The sequence below is a fragment of the Urocampus carinirostris genome, chromosome 8, assembly GCF_059441175.1.
Source record: "Urocampus carinirostris isolate Australia breed hairy pipefish chromosome 8, RoL_Ucar_1.0, whole genome shotgun sequence".
Taxonomy (NCBI): domain Eukaryota; kingdom Metazoa; phylum Chordata; class Actinopteri; order Syngnathiformes; family Syngnathidae; genus Urocampus; species Urocampus carinirostris.
Window position 1 is genome coordinate 39,350,311 of NC_142356.1, and position 20,323 is coordinate 39,370,633.

Here is a 20,323-nt window from a genome sequence, read left to right on the forward strand (position 1 = left end):
CCATTGTTTAACTGTGACTGATTCTGTGAGAAATCAACACAATATCTGGGAAGTGTGTCACTTTCTGGATCTCAGGTAGTAATTCTACCGGGTGAGTTTCTTTTATTTGGACAGCGGTTTCTGAATCAATAATCTATGTTGATTCAAACATGATTTGATTAATGTAAAAAGTGTTTCAATTGTCAGGTTGTTGGTAGACCGGGGACAGGACCAAGATAAGCACCGGCTTTTACTCACCAGCCGTTTTTTTTCCTTCAGGCGGAAGAAAATTCAATTTCAATCAATCAATCCCTTATTTTAAACTCAGTGTAAACAGATGAAACACGCAGCCACAACTGTAGCTTCCCTTTTCCAGATATATAGCTACTGCGTCAAATAAAAATAGTGTGAAACCCGTCAAAATTGATTACTCCCTTATTTATCTATTCTAGAAGACTTCTACACAATGCAAGTTATTCTCTATTGTTTTTACCTGAATGCCTTGGCCTTGCACCCTCTGCAGCTGCTCCTGGATGTTCCTCAGCTCCTCTTGCTGTCGCTGAATGTTGGCCTGTATCATTCTGGTCCTTTGCTCTAGCTGCTCCTTCAAATGCTGCATCGCATTCACCTGTGCAGAGAACTCCATCACAGGCTGCAGTGGAAGGGAAGAGAAACAATCAAAACATTGATTTTGGAACTGTTGTCAATGAAAACAGATTAGTAAAGCCATGAGGCAGCAGTGACTTACCTGCACGTTTGACTGCAGTTGCTGTGGTTGTTGTAGCTGCACCTGTTGCTGTTGTTGCTGTTGCAGCTGTGGTTGTTGCTGCTGCTGAGGCTGCTGCTGTTGTTGTTGTTGTTGTTGTTGTTGCTGCTGCTGCAGCTGCAGTTGTTGCTGCAGCTGTTGCTGCTGCTGTTGCTGCTGCTGTTGCTGCTGCTCTTGCTGCTGCTGCTGCTGTTGCTGCTGCTGCTGTTGTTGCTGCTTAGTGATCATACTGGGAGTAACACTTTGGCCAGTAGTTTGAGAGCTCATGGACTGCAGATTTGTACAAAGAATTGTATTGATTTTCGGATTAAACAATATCTTATTTGGCTAGTTATGCGCTATAATTTCTTTCATACATCTGTCTGTTAGGCTCACCTGGCTGCTTATGGATGAACGACGCTGCGACGTCACTTCCATGGTTGAAGCCAGAGACTGTAGTGGTGTGGCTGTATCCATGTGCAGCTTAGAGGCTGTTGACGCAAAAACAGAAGCACTGATTAACTTAAAAACGAAAACTGATAAAGGAATCTTGGTTGCTAACATATTCAATACCTAACCTTGGATGCAAAAAGTAATATTTCACTTACAAGTGCAAGTGTTGTCCGATACATGCGATGATGACTTGCGTGAACTTCTTGAAGAGGTTGAAGGTGTCCGACTACGGTCAAACCTTTCTAATGCCTCCTTGAGGCTAGATGTGTTCAGCTCTGAACCTGAGTCCTGGCTATGCTTTAAGGACAAAGAGGGAATGATATGGGTTATTTAAACAAAGAAGAAAATCAATAATAATAATAATAATAATAATAAACAGAGTTTATATGTATCTAAAAAGGTTATTCCAAGCATTTAAATCATTCTAAGTAGATAAATATTTCTGTCATAACTGTTCTGGTATATTATACATTATTTTACCTTATCCACAATAACGTCTGGCTTGGTCTCTTCAATTCCCAGCTCCCTTCTCTGTTCTGCCCTCACTTCTGCATAGCTGCAGGGATGTTTTTGTTAAGAAAGAGAGGAAATAATTTTACTAGTTAATACATAAACATGTCTAGTTGTTATAGTTTAATTTTTAAAGCCTAAAAAGTCCATTTTTTGCTCATACCTTACAACTGTATGTGTGCAGACAATAAACTCTGGCCTAGAGTTCCATTGGTGATAAGTGATATAGTAGTGTGTCTGCAGCCATATCCACTGTTGACCTTTGGTCAGGAAACGGTAGTAACAAGACTTCCCCTTACCATACTGCATCACTGAGCATTGTAAAGAAAAAGAGGTCAACGTTGTGAGAACAACTCCATAGAATGATATACAGTAACGTTGTTCAAGTGAATATCCGACTGAGTGCTTACAGTGTTCATGGCACTTTGCAAGTGTCTCCAAGTCGTCCACGTGATAATAGTCATACCCTGAAGTTCCCAGAACCTCAAATGGTAGGTATCCAATAATTGGTGGAGCTCTGAGAAAAAGCAATGAAAGCATTCATAAAACATAATCATGTCTGCAAAGTGAAGATTTGTACAAACATATAGTAGATCAGGGGTCCCCAACTAATGCCTCCAGGCACCGGTTCTGAAAATAGCTCACCAGTGATGAGTCATTGTGGTTTTCTAGGATTTTTTTTTCTAACTGGCAATAGAAATAAATTACATGATTAGGGTTTTTGAATTCATGATAAATTCTTAAAAAAACATTTTTAAAATCAGCCTATAATTCATATATGTAAATCATAGTGTTCTTATACAAGGCAGATGTTTTAGTGGTTGAAGGAGCCTTTTTAATCCCCCTTCTAACAATTACAACCTGGTAAGGACATAATAACATAGTAATAGGTGTCATTTTAGAAATGCATATTGAACTTGTAGCTCTTCATAACAATCTGTAACAAAAAAATATCTCATAGCTTCTAAAAGGATAATGACCCCAGCAGTATTTCTTTCTTTCTTTCTTTTGCTTACCTGTGGTCTAGAAAGAGGAACTTCCATTCCAAACTATGTCTAGAGGTGAATTCTTCATTGGGCTCTTCCACTGTACACATCTCCTACAAGCATAGACAAAAAATGGGAATTTTTACAAATACTGCAGTCTGTTCGTATTTAACTATTTTTGGTGTGAGGTTTGATGAAGCTACCTTAATAAACTGAGGTTTAGTGAGCCGTACTGTAGCTACAAAGCACACTTGGTCATCAAACGCTGGCTGTAGAGAGCGCTGTAGAACCCCCGCTAGACCATTCCTTGTCACGTTAGGAACTGAAATAAAATATAGATAGATAGATAGATAGATAGATAGATACTTTATTCATCCCCGAAGGGAAATTCACTTTTCCAGCAGCATCCCTAAGCTGAGAACAATCGAAAATAACTGAGAACAATCGAAAATAACACGGGAGCTGCTGGAGTGGCTGCCATTCGTGACGGCGCCGGAGAAACGATTCAATTTGAATCAAATATGAAGATCTTAATAATTTCAAAGCATCTGAAACAGCTACTTCGAGCAGATAGAGTAAAAAATACTGTTATCAAAAAAAAATAATAATAATACATACCGTTGTTGAGCGACTTGAAATTTCCAATGAAGCTCACATATTCGTAGATAGGGGGTTCTTTTGGGTCAATTGACCCGCGAAGCATATGACAACAAAACTCCATGTAGTTTTTACCTGGAGGCGTAAAACTTGTTACTGTCAACTACATTTTCAAATAATATGATAGATACTAATATTTAGGTGATAAGTACTTTAACTTGTATATGACATTAAACGTGCACAGGCTTTTAATATATGGGATATGCTACCGTTTAACACACCATACTGTATGTTACTTTTTCCACAAAACCGAAAAGCCTTAGGATGCGGTGTCCCCTTTTTACAACGTTTTCACTTTAGGGTGTGAAAAAAGATGTTTTTTTCACCTTCTTTACCATTCTTTCTGCACTATACATTTGATATGTCCAAAAACTAAAACATTAACCCAAACTCTGCTGTGTTTGTGCATATGTAGGTTCTTTTTTTCTTTATACAGCATTTTCACTTTGCGATATTGACTTCGGAAGGGATTCATGTCACATGCCAGAGAACAACTATACAATGAACGTTCTTCAAGTAAAACAAAACGCTTATAATTGAATACCACCTATTATATTACTAATACCTTAGGTTGTATGGAAGGAAATCTGAACTGAAATAAAAACATTTTTGATACTAACTTTTTAAATAATCTGATGTGAGGCTTTCTGGGTCGTTGGGGTGTGTGGACAAGGCTTTGTACACTTCTGAGTGTTCTCCGACTGGGAGGAAATTTAACAAGTTCTGGTCCACCAGGTCCGCCTGCCAAGTAAAGATGGACACAAAAAATAAGGCAAAAAGGTCAAATGCTTTTATGCTGCACATTATGGCAACATCAATACAGCTCTTTGTTGTCTGGTCAAATATGCAAATGCCGATTTTTCAGTCTAGTTACTGCATAAGTGTAAAACTAAAATTCTAATTAAAATTTTAAAAAACTAATTCAAAGACTTTACTCACAGGAAGGTGTTCCAGTAATGAAGTGACACTTTCTGACACATAAAGGATATTCCCATCGGTCATTATTGCTATGAAAAATCCATCCAGTGCCTGATATTGTCAAAGAGAGAAAATAAGACAATCTTCATTACTAATCTACAGATGTTATAGTATAGTTTTATCATGTTTACAGGTTAAATGTACTTGGAAGTTGGAATAGAATTTAGATATCTGACCTCCAACATGAGCTGGGTGAACTCCTCATTGCTAAGAAATGGCGGCTTCCAATCCTGTCTGATCTCACTAGACTCAGACTGGGCTGCAATTTCTAATACGGAAAACAACATTTTTTGTTATGGAAAATGTATAGCAGTAAGCTCAAAAAAGAAAACACGACAGAACACTAGGTTTCAATGTCACCTACAGATATGGCTATGTGTATAATGTTTGAAAGTTAAAGTACAATAACTTTAGAACCAGAAAAAAAGGGAAAATAACTCAGCGAGATCAGTGAGCTTCTACTGTAATTACATAAGATCTGGATCAAAGAAAATAAACAGCGATAAACACAAATTAAGGAACAATTTGTACAAGCGGCACAGAAACAGGAAGTGAAGTGACCTGACCTTTGTGTTTGCACAGGAAGTCAATACTTTTCTGCAGTATGGTGGACTTGTCCATCTTTCTGGTGTTGCCAGGCAACATAGTGCCAAGTTCCTTGATAAGGACATTGAACTGGTCTCTCCTTTTCTTCTCAGATTTGTTACGGGACACTCTACATTTCAAAGGCAGTGATAGTTAACCAAGAGTTATGACTTTGTAGGAAACCTTTTTGGTGTACGAAGTAGTCAATTTACCGTTTTGCTTTGTCCTTTTCATCTTCTTCCATCAACCCATCAAAGATGCTACAATCATCCCTGTGTTAGGATAAAAACATTTTCTCTTACTCTCATGGGTATTATTGTACTTTGGCTTTCCTGCAAATACACAATGTGGGTGGGCTTGAAAGCAGATATGCATTGGTAATAATAGCTAATGGAGGATGTTGGCTAATGAGAAGTCCTACATGCCAGCGGCTGGTTTATATTTGGGTCATAGAAAGTGAGGCAGACGGCGAAAGATCGCAGGAATGCGTTGTGCTTGCCAAGGAGGTTAGCAGAGCATTTGTAAAACCAACGTGCTGTCTTGGGCTTTCCTGCTTCCTCTCCTATGACCAAAATCAATTTGACAGCTTTTAGTTTTAGTTTTGACAAGTAAAAAAGGGTGCAATTCCTCCTGAGACTCAATCCAAAGCAGGAAAACTTTCATGAGCCACACAGAATTAAATGCAGATGTCAGACACCACCATAATTTCTTGAGTACAACGCAAGTTATAAAAAATGATTATTTTAATACACTTCGTCCCTTTCAAACACAATTAATTAAAAGTAGCAAAAGTACCAAAGTGGTCAAAGATTACATAACGTGCTGATATCACTAATCCTTGTACCATGTCAAAAAAGGACTGATCATTTTGAAACAAATTGAGAGATCCTTATTGCAATGTTCTAAATTTCTATTTTCTTATAAAATAGAAGGAATAAAGCCTTTAAACCTGCAACCAATTATATCACCCCAATAAAAAATCTGGTGTGAATCATGTACTTTGCAGAACCACTAATATATCTGCTATTTACATATGCGATTTTTAATCATGCGTGGGCATATATCAAGATATGATTTTCAGATCTTGAGTAAAATGTGAATATATTTGTTTTTGAGTCAAATCTCTCCCATATAAGTGTTGGGTAAAAATGTGCATAAGCAAGCCATATGCTGCATTCGACCTGGCAAACAAGAAAGTAATTAAACAAACAGAAACAAATTTTACCGCATTGCTTTTCATACATATAAACACGCATTGCAATGTTTTGCATCATGTAATAGATAACCCAGTATCACACAACATTATGTATTTAGCAACATACCCTATGCTTGATGTCATGATGGCTGCTGCTCAGGGCTTTGGTTGAGGTGACTTGCTCTTTAGGCGTGAGGTAGGCATTTGGAAGTCCACCTTAAAAGGAAATAATCAATTGTGTCTTCGGGTTCATATTTTAAAACAGTGGACTGAAAAACAAAAAACTATTTGAGCAATCTGGTGGCTTTAGTCTGGCCACCCTTCCAATGATAGTACAATTTTCCATGCTTTTGAAATGGAGCATTGCTATTTAATGACTTTATTTAAAAAGTCAACATTTAGCTTATTCGCTGTACCAAAGACGCGGACCTCCAACTAACTTATGGAGGTGCCTTGAGCCCAGGAAATCTCATTGGGTCCTTCTCCTTTGTTTTGCTATATGTTGCAAAGAAAGCTGCGATAAAAAGAAGCTTACTTCGGTTTTAGGGCTTGACGTCCATGAACAGTTGGTAAAGTTGGTTTGAAAAAACATTCCATGCTCCTTTCATATTTGCAAAAATAGAAAGGTTACCTAATGAGCAAAGCTGCACAAACGTTTTTCTTGTTTAGGAATACATTTTTAACAAGTTTTATTAGATGCAAATAGTTGTAGCTGAGAGACGGGCACTGAAAAAAGCTGCGGTCAATCATGGACAATTCATCACATCCACTACACAGCATCATTTCCAAACGGAAGAGCAGCTTCAGTGACAGACTGCTGTCACAGTGTTGTTCCACGGACAGACTGAGGAGATCATTTCTTCCTCATGCCATGAGGCTCTTTAACTCCACCCGGGGGAGTAAAAGCCTACATTAAACCCCACCCCCACATTTGTATATTACCCTATTTTTATTACAGTGTGTATTTTATGTAGACCTATTTAAATAATCTATATCAAAAAAATAAAATTAAATACACAGTACTGTGCTGCACATTAAACATCAAAGTGCACAATTTGCATTTTCTTTGTTTTTTAGAGGAATAAATAACTTATAAAATGTATTTTGATAAGAAAACACATGAGCCTCATGCATCACACTTACTTACATAGCACAAAGAAAATACATTACGTTTACGTCTACAGTTCCCTAATAGCTTTAAAGTAATATTCTTATTTCATGACAGCTTTAAAATTACAATTAATGTTGAAGAGAAGAGCAATAATTCAGAACAATATTGATACATATTTAGAAATACATTTAAATTAAATATTAATACCACGTTGCATTATAATATAATGCTATTTTTGGGCAGCACGGCGGCGCAGTGGTTAGCGCATGTGCGGCACAGTTCATGTCTTGGGAACCTCCTGCGTGGGTTCAAATCCAGCTCCAGACTTCCTGTGCGGAGTTTGTATGTTCTCCCCGTGCTTGCGTGGGTTTCCTCCGGGCACTCCGGTTTCCTTCCACATTCTAAAAACATGCATTTCAGGTGAATTGGCCGGTCCAAATTGTCCCTAGGTGTGAATGAGCGAGTGAGTTGTCTGTCCCCCTGTGCCCTGCGATTGGCTGGCAACCAGTTCAGGGTGTCCCCTGCCCACTGCCCGATGATTGCTGGGATGGGCTCCTGCACCCCCGCGACCCTACTGAGGATAAGCGGTGTAGCTAATGAGATGAGATGAGATGCTATTTCTTATCTTAATGTGATCTGCATAATTCTCCCAAAAATATTCATTGTTCCAAATGTGTCACATTTCTTTGGGTATGCGTTTGTGTTCACTCACCCCAGTGCAGCTCATGCGCAGTGTGAGTTAATTTTCGTTTTCTTCCAGTGATTGGGGAGAATAGAGTTAAAGGTCAGAGGTAGGAGGTCATCACAGGTCATCAGACCGTGGAAAAGCCATGGTGGTTATCCAAACCTGTACAAAAATCAGAGCAGGAAGCTCATCGTCACACTACATTTAGCTTATATCCAATCGTTTCAAACGCCAGGTGACGAATATACTTGCTCATACATTGAATACATTTTTTACACTAAATAAAAAGTTGATTAATTGTCCATAACAGGAAAAAAAACTACTTTTTGTGCGTGTTTTTCATACCACGAAGACATAATAAACATTGAGTATGATAAAAAAAAAATATTGTAAACATCTTAAGAGTACATCAATAATGAAAATGAATAGTTTGTCATGCTTTTGTCAGAGCTCTTGAGAAAGTGTTTTGGAGCGCCATGACCTAGTTTATATACAAATATACATATATATATATATATATATATATATATATATATATATATATATATATATATATATATATATATATATACACACATATACATATATATATATATATATATATATATATATATATATATACATACATATATATATATATACATACATATATGTATACATATACATATATATATATACATATAATATATATACATATACATACATACATATATATATATATATACATATAATATACATATACATACACATATATATATATATATATATATATATATGTATATATATATACACATATACATACATACACACACACACATACACACATATATATATATATATATATATATATATATATATAAATATATATATACACATATATATACATACATACACACACACACACACACACACACACACATATATATATATATATATATATATATATATATATATATATACATATGCATATACATATATATATATATATATATATATATATATATATATATATATATATATATATATATATATATATATATACATATATATATATATAAAATGTGATTCAAAACTTACTCAGTCACTGGAATGCCCCTTTCAGGCACAGCTTCAGAAACTATCCTCTTCAGAGCTTACTGATCTGTTTTATGTTAACCACACCTAGCCTGCAACACACACACAATGAAATAGAACCGGTCAAATTTACAAACCATGAGAGCCGTCAGCTCACTGTTTGAAATGCATGCAAATGGTCCAAGCCAACATTGGAGTTCATTCAAACACAGACATACGCAGGGGAAAAAAACTCTTAAGCTCTGAAATTCATAACTGGTGCTTGAATTGGACATCAAAAACTCACACAAACATTTTATATATATAAATAAATATATATATAAATATACACTGTAAATTCCGGACTATAGCGCGCACCTGATTATAAACCGCACCCACCATATTTTAAGAGGATAACCGCTTTTGTACTTACACAAGGCGCACCTGTATATAAGCCGCATGCGCCCACATTAAAACATGTAACACAATCACAAATTTAACCCAAACCTGACTTTGAGTCCTGCGATTGTAACTGAATATATTCTACACAGTCCAAAAATCACAGCCGGCAAAATGAACGGAAAATGATACCGGTACTTAAGGTTTGATGCAGACCTGCAGAGTCCGGGTCCCGTTGAAAATAATCCAAGGAAAAAAAAAATTATATTTCCAAAGGTAAGGGTGGGAAAAATATATATCCACTATTGTCCGCTGCGTCCACAAACACGTCTCACCTTTACCCCACTTCCCGTCAGCCCCCGTTGTTTTCGCCCGTTGAAAACATATCAGAATAAGTCTCTAAAAAAATACATTACAAAAATATACAGTTGCAAATACATATTATACATGGTTACACATATTTACAAAGAAAGACGGTACACAGAGAGAGATTTTTAATAATAATATTATAAATTTCATCCCAAGCCGTGCCTGTGAAGGGTAGCAAAACGCTACTAGCAACACGCTCGCAACACGGTAAACGGCTCTGTTAAAAAATCATACCGTACTTGTAGTAATCACGGTAAACCGTCCTCATCTTCCTCCTTATAACTGGCGTCATCAAAGTCGTCTTCCCCAGTATGGGAAAGATACTATGTCATATAGACGTCGTCTCACGCTCCCTTATTCAAAAACACGCTAGCAACAAAGTAAAGTTTAAGTGCAGTAGCTCTGTTTCCTTCTTTATCGGACTGCTCAATTGCATTTAGCTTGAAAGCTGCTTTTCTTTTTGCAATTTGCATGGTGAGGATATTTCTACGCTAATTTAATTTGTGCACAAGCTAAGAAGTTGCAGTCTTCCTCTGCGCATATATTCCACCGGTCAAAATCTTACCTTTTGTACTCGAGCGCCGCTGGCATAAATTGGCCACATCACTGAATAAGCCGCAGGGTTGAACATTTGGGAAAAAAGTAGCGGCTTATATATATATATATATATGTATGTATATATATATATATATATATATATATATATATATATATATATATATATATATATATATATATATATATAATACATATATATTATACATATATATAGAATAGTATATACACTATATTGTCATGATTACTAACTCAGATCACCTGGAGCAATCATGTGGCGCCTGGGTGGGCGCCTTCTGATTGGCTGGCACTTCTCTCTTAAGCGCGCTGCGTCCAGAGACCAGTGTCAGAGTGTACATTTGTAACTGTGTGTTTCTCCTGATATCCCGTTCATTTAAGAACTCTGCTTACCCGTTTCTGCCTGCCTCCGATCCGACCTGTTTCCGTCCCACGCTTCGATCTCCTCTCCAGCCCCCGTAAACACGACCTGCCTGATTTCCGCACTCCGATTGCCCACTCGATCAGAAGCTATCTCCCCGGCGCCGCTGCTGACGTCTGACGGCCATCACGTCTCCAGCAAGCCCTGAACGCTTACTTAATAAAAGAACTAAAACTAATGCTCTGAGGTCCACTGGTCTGTTCTGGTTTTGTGATATATATATAGATAGATAGATAGATAGATAGATAGATAGATAGATAGATAGATAGATAGATAGATAGATAGATAGATAGATAGATAGATAGATAGATAGATAGATAGATAGATAGATAGATAGATAGATAGATAGATAGATAGATAGATAGATAGATAGATAGATAGATAGATAGATAGATAGATACTTTATTCATCCCCGAAGGGAAATTCACATTTCCAGCAGCATCCCTGAGCTGAGAACAGTACAATAATAAAGCCAAAAGAATACAATATACAAATACCCAGTGTGACGTGCAAATGCCCACTGTAGCGTGTTATATAGAGTAACTAAATATAATACATATATATATTATATTATACATATAAATAGTATAGTATATACACTATATATATATATATATATATATATATATATATATATGTATATATATATATATATATATATATATATCTCATCTCATCAGCTGCACCGCTTATCCTCAGTAGGGTCGCGGGGGTGCTGGAGCCCATCCCAGCAATCATCGGGCAGGGGACACCCTGAACTGGTTGCCAGCCAATCGCAGAATATATATATATATATATATATATATATATATATACAGTATATATACAGTGTATATACTATACTATATATACAGTGTATATACTTTACTATATATGGTGTCCCCTGCCCACTGCCCGATGATTGCTGGGATGGGCTCCAGCCTCCCGCGACCCCACTGAGGATAAGCGGTACGGCTAATGAGATGAGATATATATATATATATATATATATATATATATATATATATATATATATATGCCCCTTTTCTAGAATTAAACATTTTATTATTGTTTTTTTTTTACTTTATTTATTGTATTTACTTGTTTTTTTCCCCTGTTATTCTGCAACACTTTCTGTTCCCTTGTGAATTATTAACTTTGTTTGTGATGACGAGTCAAACACTACAAAGTTGAAAGTTCAATGCAATTTTTGTTTTTTAATGTTGCAATGTCCAATAAGAGAACATTTTTTAAAAAAATGAAATACGACCTTGGCGCCACCTGCCGAACCTTCACGGGACTACAACTCTCAGCATCTCAATGAGATCCAAATGATCTTATTTTCTTTGGTTTAACGTACTTAGTGGCTCATAAATCACACGATACAGCGAATCGATGATCTAATTAGTTGCCAACGCTTTTGATAAGCGATTTTATCAATTAGTTATGGCAGCCCTACTTCAGGTAATAGCTGATGCCTATATTGGCTACATTCTCGTGGCTATCTAAAAATACTGAACCTGGAATTATTGCAAAAATGATAGATTGAAGAAAGCAAAATGACAAAGTTGGCATCAAATTAACATCAGGCGTCACCAACGTGTTACCTGCAGATATCAGGTAGCCCCCTGAGAACACCCAAGTAACCAGTGGACCGGGTCTGAAAATAGCTTATCAGATAGATAGATACTTTATTCATCCCCGTAGTGAAGGGACATTACAATTACATTACATTACAATTTTCTAGGAAATCTGATTTCTCCTTGAAATGAAAAATCAGTGTCGTTAAATACATGATCTATTTTTCCACAAATATTTTTTAAATTAGAAAATAATTATTGATGTAAAGCACTCAGTCCCTTCAACAAGGCAGCATGAGGTCGCAGGTTTGATTCCCAGCTCCACCGTGTTATATGTCGAAGTGTCCTTGGGCAAGACACTGAATCCCTAATGCCCCCAATAAGTAGGCGCCTTGGTGTGTGGGTGTGTGTGAAGCACATTGTAAAGCGCTTTGGGAGATCTTCATTGACTTGAAAGCGTTATAGAAATGCAGACCATAATAATAACGTAGTAATGCAAAGTAACAACTTATTAATAACATGTTATTTAAAAAATGCATATTAAACTGGTGACTTTTCGCACTAATCAGGAACAAAAAAGTAGCTCTAAGCTTCAAAAATGAGGTTTTTACTTTTTTTCTTTTACCAGTGCTACTAAAATGACTTGTACAGCAACAATATGACCAATAATTCGGATATGGTGCAAACCTCAGCTCAACCAATAGAAATGGTGATAGTATTAGCCAGCTAACATAGCGCATAGACTTCTTTTATACATTATAGTAAGACAACAAAATGTTAACTATGCTACAGATTATATATTGCATTTGTGGTCTGTCAATTAAATGATTAATTAGATATAGGTTCATTTATTTGTAAATCTGACTGTGCCTCACCACTGCACGTCACAGATTCTTAGTATTCGGTAGCTCTTAAATGCCATTACTTCATATGGGATAAAAACGTTTCGGTATTAAAACACTTGGTGGTCGAACACAGATCCCAAACGAATTATAGTTGAGTACCAAGGTATCACTGACCAATATTCATTCATTTTCCGAACCACTCATCTTCACTAAAGTCGCAGAAGTTGCCTACCACACTGGTTTGTATAGCCTAAATCAGAACGCGACCCTTTCTCATAGTTCAGTAATTTCCTTTAAGGTTATTTATTTATTTATTTTTTCTGCCCCCTTGTGTAAGTTTCAGATCAGGGAATGTTGTAAGGATCACAGACAGGGCACACATAGACATACAACAATTCACATGCACATTCATACCTTGGGACAATTTGGAGTCACCAATCAACATACTATGTATGTTTTTTAGAATGTGGGAAGAAAACTGTAGCGCCCGGAGAAAACCCACGCAGGCACAATTCATGCAAACTCTACACATGAAGGCCGGTAGCTGGAATTAGGCAGGGACCTTCAAACTGTGAGGTGGACGTGTTAACCAGTCATTCACTGTACCACTTGCTATAAGAAAGTTGTAAAAAATAAAGGTATCCACTTCACATATTTTGAATATCGGGTCCTGTTTGGAACGTCCTGGCGATAAACGATAAAAGATAAATAAATAAATAAATAAAACCGTGCATGGTAAAATGTAAGCGATACTTGTACAAATATGGAAGTTTCAGAACCATCTCCACTTTGGGGAAGCCCTACTATGACCTACTGTTCAGTAATCTTTATGGCTTATATTTTATTTCATTTATCAACATATTAACATCATGTACACATATAAAACAAACAGGACACTCTGAAATAACACAATGAATTGCTCAAAGAGTGATTAAAAGCATATGTGGCAAGGGTAGACAAACTTACATACCGTAGCTAACTACTATGTTAACTAAACGTCGCTACGGAAACCTGCCCATTTAGCCAACTCGCTTCTTCCCAAGCGCAGACAATAGATTTAAAAAAAAAGAAAAATGTTTTGTACATACTGACGTTCACCCGTAGCTGTCACGTAACGACCAAGCGCCGAATGATTCGGTAATTTACACGAATCATTCTGCGCGCCAAGCCGATTTTAAAAAACGCCTGACAAACCACATGTAGGGTATGGAGAACACGAATGTAAAACTACAAAAACATTTATAAATATGGGAGGAGGAATGTGGGAGGGAACCAGAGCGCCCAGAGAAAACCTACACAGGTATGGGGAGAACATGCAAACTCCACACACAGAATCCAGTGGCTGGAATCGAACTAGGTACCTTTGAACTGTGAAGCAGACGTGTTGACTTTATAATAACCATAAAAAAAGAAAATAATAATAAATGTCCCACTTCAACGATTTCGACAATCACGGGTCCTTTTAGGAGCGTAGCCCCTTCGGTAAACGGGGTTTGCTGTACCACTAAAGCAGCTTCATCATTAAAATATCGTCTATAACACCAGTCTAACATGTCAAACTGTGGATACAGAGGAAATAAGTAAAATAGTGCAAGCCAAAATGTAAGCTCCACTTGTAATAATATGGAAGTTTCAGAACCATCTTGGCTCCACTTTGGAGATGCGCTACCATGACCTACTGTACAGTAATCCTCATGACTTAGCTTTTATTTCATTTATTGACATCCCATGCAAATAATAAATACAAACAAGCCACTATGAAATAAAACAAATAATTAATCCAAACCGAGTTAATAAAAGCATATGTGCCACAGGTGTTCGTTATACAAGAGGGAGAGCAACCCACATAATGTAGCTAGCTAACATGCTAACTAAGCTTCGCTACCAAAACCTGCCAATTTAGCCTTAACTCGCTTATTTCCTCCGTTCCGCGGAACAAGTCCAAAAAAGAGATTTATTTTAAAAGAAATACACATTTTAGCCTTTCCACGGAAAAACTGCCTTTCTCCCGTAGCTGTCACGCAACAACCGATGATTCCGTAAAATACCACTGCGTCTCGTCAAAACAGCACCGCGCGCCAAGCCGATTTTTAAACGCCTGGCGAGCCACATGTAGGTCAGTCAGAACACAAATGTTGAAATGACGCAAATGTTTATAAAATATAAATATAAATACATTACATACAAAACACGCGCTCGCGCTATAGAGCGGCCACGCACGCACATACACACACACACAGTTGACAGACGCGCGCGCGCACGCACGCAAGGCTGCTGAGAATGTGGGTCACTGGGCCTTGCTCGCCCTCCAGCGTGCGGAAACGGTCCGCCGATTCTCTGCTGCGGTCCTCCGCGACTTTCTCACCTCACCCGGGAAAAAAAGACGGCGCAACCAAAAGGGACTCACCTCGACAGCGGCGCCTCGTTCGGTCGTGCGCTTCGCTCGTAGTCTTGCATCGAGAAGAGGCGGCGGCGGCGGCGGGGGCCAAGAGGACTCCGGCTCGGGGAGAAAAACAGGAGGCCTACTTCATACTACGCCGTACAGTCATGCGCAATAGAGACAGTAGGGCGCACTATTTGGCAAGTACAGTACGCGGGGCAGCTGCCAAGGAGAAGACTGCCGCGAAAAATTACGACTGTTCATTTTTGTTTATGTATTGCATATTATGAGATTTTTATCTATTCATTCGTTTATTTGTTTGCCATATAAAGTAATTACAAAATTGTGGCGCAATATAAACACGGTTGCGTTTTTACCAATAAAAAAACGTATATATATAAAATGAAACCGTGGAAGCACGTACCCTTACAATTCTATAAATATTACCATCATATTTTTATGTTGTGACGTTATATCACCAGGGTATTTAGCAAGGCCCCTCCCATTAGGTGGTATCCCCTTTTAATCAATAGCCAATCAAAAGCTCTCTATAGCGTGACGTCACACCAGCTCCTATACTGTATTGAGGTTTCCCTCGCGATATTGATTAATCCCCCCCCCTCCGAAGACTGCCTTTGTAAATAATTTTTAAAAATCCAATAGTAGTAAATTAATGCAATTTTTTGGTTTGAAGGACGTTACTGATCCTATTATTATTATTATTATTATCTCATCTCATTAATTAATAATAATAATAATAATTTCCTTTGTATTGTCGAATGTGAAGATCTAGAAGTGCAGTACCTCCGGGAACGGTGCATTCGCAATGATCGCAGCAAGGCTTTAGGGCTAGGACCTTAGCTTGGCCTTTTGGCTGAGAGTAAGGCCCAATCCCATTTCTCTCACTCGGCCCCGAGAACCCTCCAGTGAGGTCCCTCGATAGAGGAGTGCCCTCATCGAGTCGAGTGCAAAGTGGAAAAGGTTTGGACAAGACTTGCAAGGTTCCACCCCTGTCCAGGAGATGGCGGTAATATTAATTGGCTGTAGACCTTAGTGACGTATAGGCCTACGTCACATGTAAACAACTCGAGTCTCAACCTGCGGCGTGTTCAGTAGTGTGTCAGTTGGAGATTTCGTGCAACGTTAAAAATGCCCGCTACAGCTGTGTTATTACCGATTGCCTGAAAGCTCATCATCTTTTCCGTGTCTCCAATCAACGGAGGAGAAATGTGCTATACTGAAGACAGCTTCGGCGCTATGTAGTGCTGATTCACCTTTACAAGGTACGTACACTCAGTAAAAAAATGACCCGTTCGGTCAAATACAGTAAGAGTAAACATACAATGCACGTTCACATAATACCCTATGTTTGTGTAGACATAAATGGCAATCTACTTATTAGTATCTTAATGCCATTTTATGACACATAGTAGGGGTCTTGAATGTGTGACATGACGAAAAGTAAACAAACACAAGAACAGTCCACCTGACCCTTAAGCTGACATAATATCGTCACCAAACTTCCCTGTACGACCCAAAAACCTTAGTTCATAAGGAATTTAATTCAAAAGAGTTGTCATTGGATATAAAAAAGGTGCTTGATTGCTGTTGTTTGGTCATGATTGTTTTCTGTTGTTGGTGTCAAGGGATTTGTTCAGACCAAAAAAGACAATCGACTTTGGCTTGGACAGATCTATTGACACTAACAAAGATATCATATAATGAAATTGTGAATATGCTTGATTGCAAATAGGATTTTCGAGAAGGGTTGTTCAAACCCTCACATTGTGTTTGCTGTTAATAACATCATATCGGAATATAATATTGTGAATGTGCTTGATTGCTGTTGTGATTGTCATGATTGTTTTTTTTTTGTTATTAGTGTCAATAAATTTGTTCAAACCAAAAAAATTTCAACATTTTTTCATGATGCTTACATCACAGTTAAAGCGGTCTTTTTCTTTTCTATGCCCACATTTATGTCTAAAATGTTTGTTTTCTATTGTGTTCCAGAGTGGCTGTCCCATAAGCATGGACAGGTTGGACAGGAATGTTCCCATCCTGTGCTTATGGTTGAATGTGGAGTCAGAACTCATTCAGGACTTAAGGTTGAGCAAGAAGGTTATGTGGGCCCTGCAGGAGCTGCTAAAGAGGGAACAGGGCCATGGCTGGAGGTCCTGATCTACGTGTACTGGCTGGCCCACGCTCTGTCCTACCGTGTGGTGTCACGGGTCTTCAGGGTTCCCAGGTCCACCGTACAAAGAATTGTCCACAGTTAATATGGAATAAATTGCCCAAAAGCCATATTTTAGGCTCTTTAAGTCAGACCCACATTTGCATTATGTGCTTTTCTGCATTACTATTCAATAAACATCTTCATTTTGAGTAACACCTTGGTGGTTTATTTCATAATGATGTGAGATACTGCGTGTGAACTATGTGACTGTTGGACAGAAAACAACTACAAATCACTCCAGCTTAAATAATACTTTACTTTCAGAAAAACAAACTCACATTGGGCCAAAATACATAATAGTAAATAAATAATGTGTCACAAATTTTAACAAAAATATACCAATACTTCCATGAAGCTGGAAAACACAAACTGGAACTTCATTGAGTTCTTAATAAAAAAAAATATTTTCCTTTTATAAAACAAAGGGAAACATTGCAGAGATGTCACTGTTCTGGAAATTTGTCCACGAGCTTCCCAAAAAGGACGGGAACCGCTCAGTTTTGGCCACAGTTTCTTCGAGACTTTTCCTCACTCCGGCAGACTCCACTTTCAAAAAGTCAAGGAGTGTATCGTGCTTCCTTTTTTTTCTGGGTGATTTGGGGTTTGGCGCCGGATTAGAAGGTGCCAACGACGTGCCCGGTGGTGTGGATGGCGTGGTAGCTGTGATGGTGACCAGCTCTTCCACGGGACGTTCTACAATGGCCTTTAGGTTGGGTGGAAAAAACAAGAATTACTTAATGCTGATGTATTGTACAAAAACAACTGTGTATACGATGCTCAACTAGTTGATGTGAGACATGAAATTGACATGTTATTCTTATGGCTGTATGAGCCTTCTATTGGCCAGCATCACATATGCTTTAGAATTGTCTCCACATTTGGACAACATTTTGAGAAGGTAATTCGTTCACTTAATATGTGTTTACAGAGAAGACAGTGAACTATGTGATAGTAGTTTGTTTCAACTGTATTTCCACGTGAAATTCGGAGACATTACTCGTAATGCATGATGAAAACTAATGCATTCTGATCTCACATGAAAGAATCATATTGTAAATAAAACACGACACCCGAAATTGTGTGCAGTAAACAAGCGCTTATGTCCAGAACGGTATTCTGACTATGCTCCTTTAGCGACTGGCCATGTACATGAAAAGCACGACTCGTTTAAGATAAAAACAGGGATGGGCTGAACCGTGATTTTCTGCACAGTTATCCTACTTTACAGTTTGTAGCGTGAAGGTTCTTTTTTTGCCAGCTCCCTTGGTAGATTAGTGCACTTCGTAAAGTAGCGATTTTGCAATGTTCGTGTTTTAACGCGAAAATACGATTTTCTATTGCATTTACGTCTAACTAAGATATCTCAATACATTTTATTGTAAATACATGCGTGGTTGTGGAAAACTACTTACATTTGTGTGGTTCCTTTTCGGGCATCTTTGTTGATATTGAGAATTCGCAAAGCCTTCTGGGTAGTCACTTCGCTGCCAAGTGAGGTCGAGAGCCCCCTCGGTCTTGAAGTGGTTACGACTTGGTTTGAGGGCACTTCTGCCTCGGTCTTGAGAGTATCGGGACACACCCCATTTTCACGTGAACGCGCAAACCGAGTGACTAGGGCACATAGCGAGTGAAAGTGCGAAGAATGGGACGCAGCCTAAGTTTCCCGGCTCCTAGGCTTTGTAGCGTATTATGAACTGACCGATAACGGAAAATGGATAATGAATAACGAAGATAGAACAATAACCCTTAAAAACCCCAAAACCCCCCCATTCTTTGTAACAATGTACACAGAACGAAATGTCGATACACCTGACCCGTTGTAGCGAGCCAGCTGCACCGCTTATCCTCAGTAGGGTCGCGGGGGTGCTGGAGCCCATCCCAGCAATCATTGGGTAGTGGGCAGGGGACACCCTGAACTGGTTGCCAGCCAATCGCAGGGCACACAGGGAAAGACAACTCGCTCGCTCATTCACACCTTGGGACAATTTGGACCGGCCAATCCACCTGAAATGCATGTCTTTAGAATGTTGGAGGAAACCGGAGTGCCCGGAGGAAACGGAAGCACGGGGAGAACATACAAACTCCGCACAGTAAGTCCGGTAGCTGGATTTGAACCCACACAGGAGGTTCCTAAGACCTTAGAACTGTGCCGCACACGCGCTAACCACTGCGCCGCCGTGCTGCCCAATTATTATTATCATCATTATTATTATTTTTTTTTTTTTTTATTATCATTCATTAATTCATTCATTATCTGCCCCACTTATCCTCAGCAGGGTCATGGGGGTGCTGGAGCCCATCCCAGCTATCTTCGGGCAGTGGGCAGGGGACACCCTGAACTGGTTGCCAGCCAGTTGCAGGGCACACAGAGACAGACAACTCACTTGCTCATTCACACCTCGGGACAATTTAGACCGGCCAATCAACCTGACATGCATGTTTTTGGGATGTGGGAGGAGACCGGAGTACCCGGAGGAAACCCACGCAACCGTGGGGAGAACATGCAAATTCCACACACGAAGGTTCGATCTCATGACCTCAGAACTGTGCCGCACATGCGCTAACAACCGCGCTGCCCTGCTGCCTATTATTATTAGTGTCATA

General features: G+C 38.5%; 1 protein-coding gene and 2 long non-coding RNA genes across 7 annotated transcripts in view; 1 reads left to right on the plus strand and 2 right to left on the minus strand.

The window, feature by feature from the left end:
• The window catches only part of clockb (clock circadian regulator b), a 37,975-nt gene extending 22,333 nt beyond the window's left edge, over positions 1-15,642 (minus strand). For 4 of the 5 annotated variants that reach the window (XM_088342677.1, XM_088342676.1, XM_088342675.1 and 1 more), the window contains exons 1-19: positions 15,511-15,630; positions 8,962-9,050; positions 7,912-8,046; positions 6,216-6,304; positions 5,106-5,165; positions 4,875-5,023; positions 4,485-4,576; positions 4,270-4,359; positions 3,951-4,071; positions 3,292-3,405; positions 2,877-2,995; positions 2,704-2,786; positions 2,098-2,204; positions 1,851-1,998; positions 1,658-1,733; positions 1,333-1,474; positions 1,121-1,215; positions 728-1,015; positions 473-631 (exon numbers count right to left, since the gene is read on the minus strand). In XM_088342677.1, the coding sequence (XP_088198803.1) occupies positions 473-631; positions 728-1,015; positions 1,121-1,215; positions 1,333-1,474; positions 1,658-1,733; positions 1,851-1,998; positions 2,098-2,204; positions 2,704-2,786; positions 2,877-2,995; positions 3,292-3,405; positions 3,951-4,071; positions 4,270-4,359; positions 4,485-4,576; positions 4,875-5,023; positions 5,106-5,165; positions 6,216-6,232 (1,860 nt within the window). In that variant the 5' untranslated portion in view covers positions 6,233-6,304; positions 7,912-8,046; positions 8,962-9,050; positions 15,511-15,630. Of the gene's footprint in view, positions 1-472; positions 632-727; positions 1,016-1,120; positions 1,216-1,332; positions 1,475-1,657; positions 1,734-1,850; positions 1,999-2,097; positions 2,205-2,703; positions 2,787-2,876; positions 2,996-3,291; positions 3,406-3,950; positions 4,072-4,269; positions 4,360-4,484; positions 4,577-4,874; positions 5,024-5,105; positions 5,166-6,215; positions 6,305-7,911; positions 8,047-8,961; positions 9,051-15,510 lie in introns of all 5 variants that reach the window. The other variant, XM_088342674.1, reaches the window with a different exon arrangement.
• A 669-nt stretch (positions 15,643-16,311) lies between these two features.
• LOC148361865 (uncharacterized) lies at positions 16,312-17,872 on the plus strand. The gene is made up of 2 exons (XR_015851160.1): positions 16,312-16,766; positions 17,497-17,872. It is a non-coding gene; the product is annotated as an uncharacterized LOC148361865 (long non-coding RNA).
• An 83-nt stretch (positions 17,873-17,955) lies between these two features.
• Positions 17,956-19,369, minus strand: LOC148361866 (uncharacterized). The gene is made up of 2 exons (XR_015851161.1): positions 19,132-19,369; positions 17,956-18,422 (listed from the first exon to the last, which is right to left on the minus strand). It is a non-coding gene; the product is annotated as an uncharacterized LOC148361866 (long non-coding RNA).
• Between the last annotated feature and the right edge of the window lie 954 nt (positions 19,370-20,323).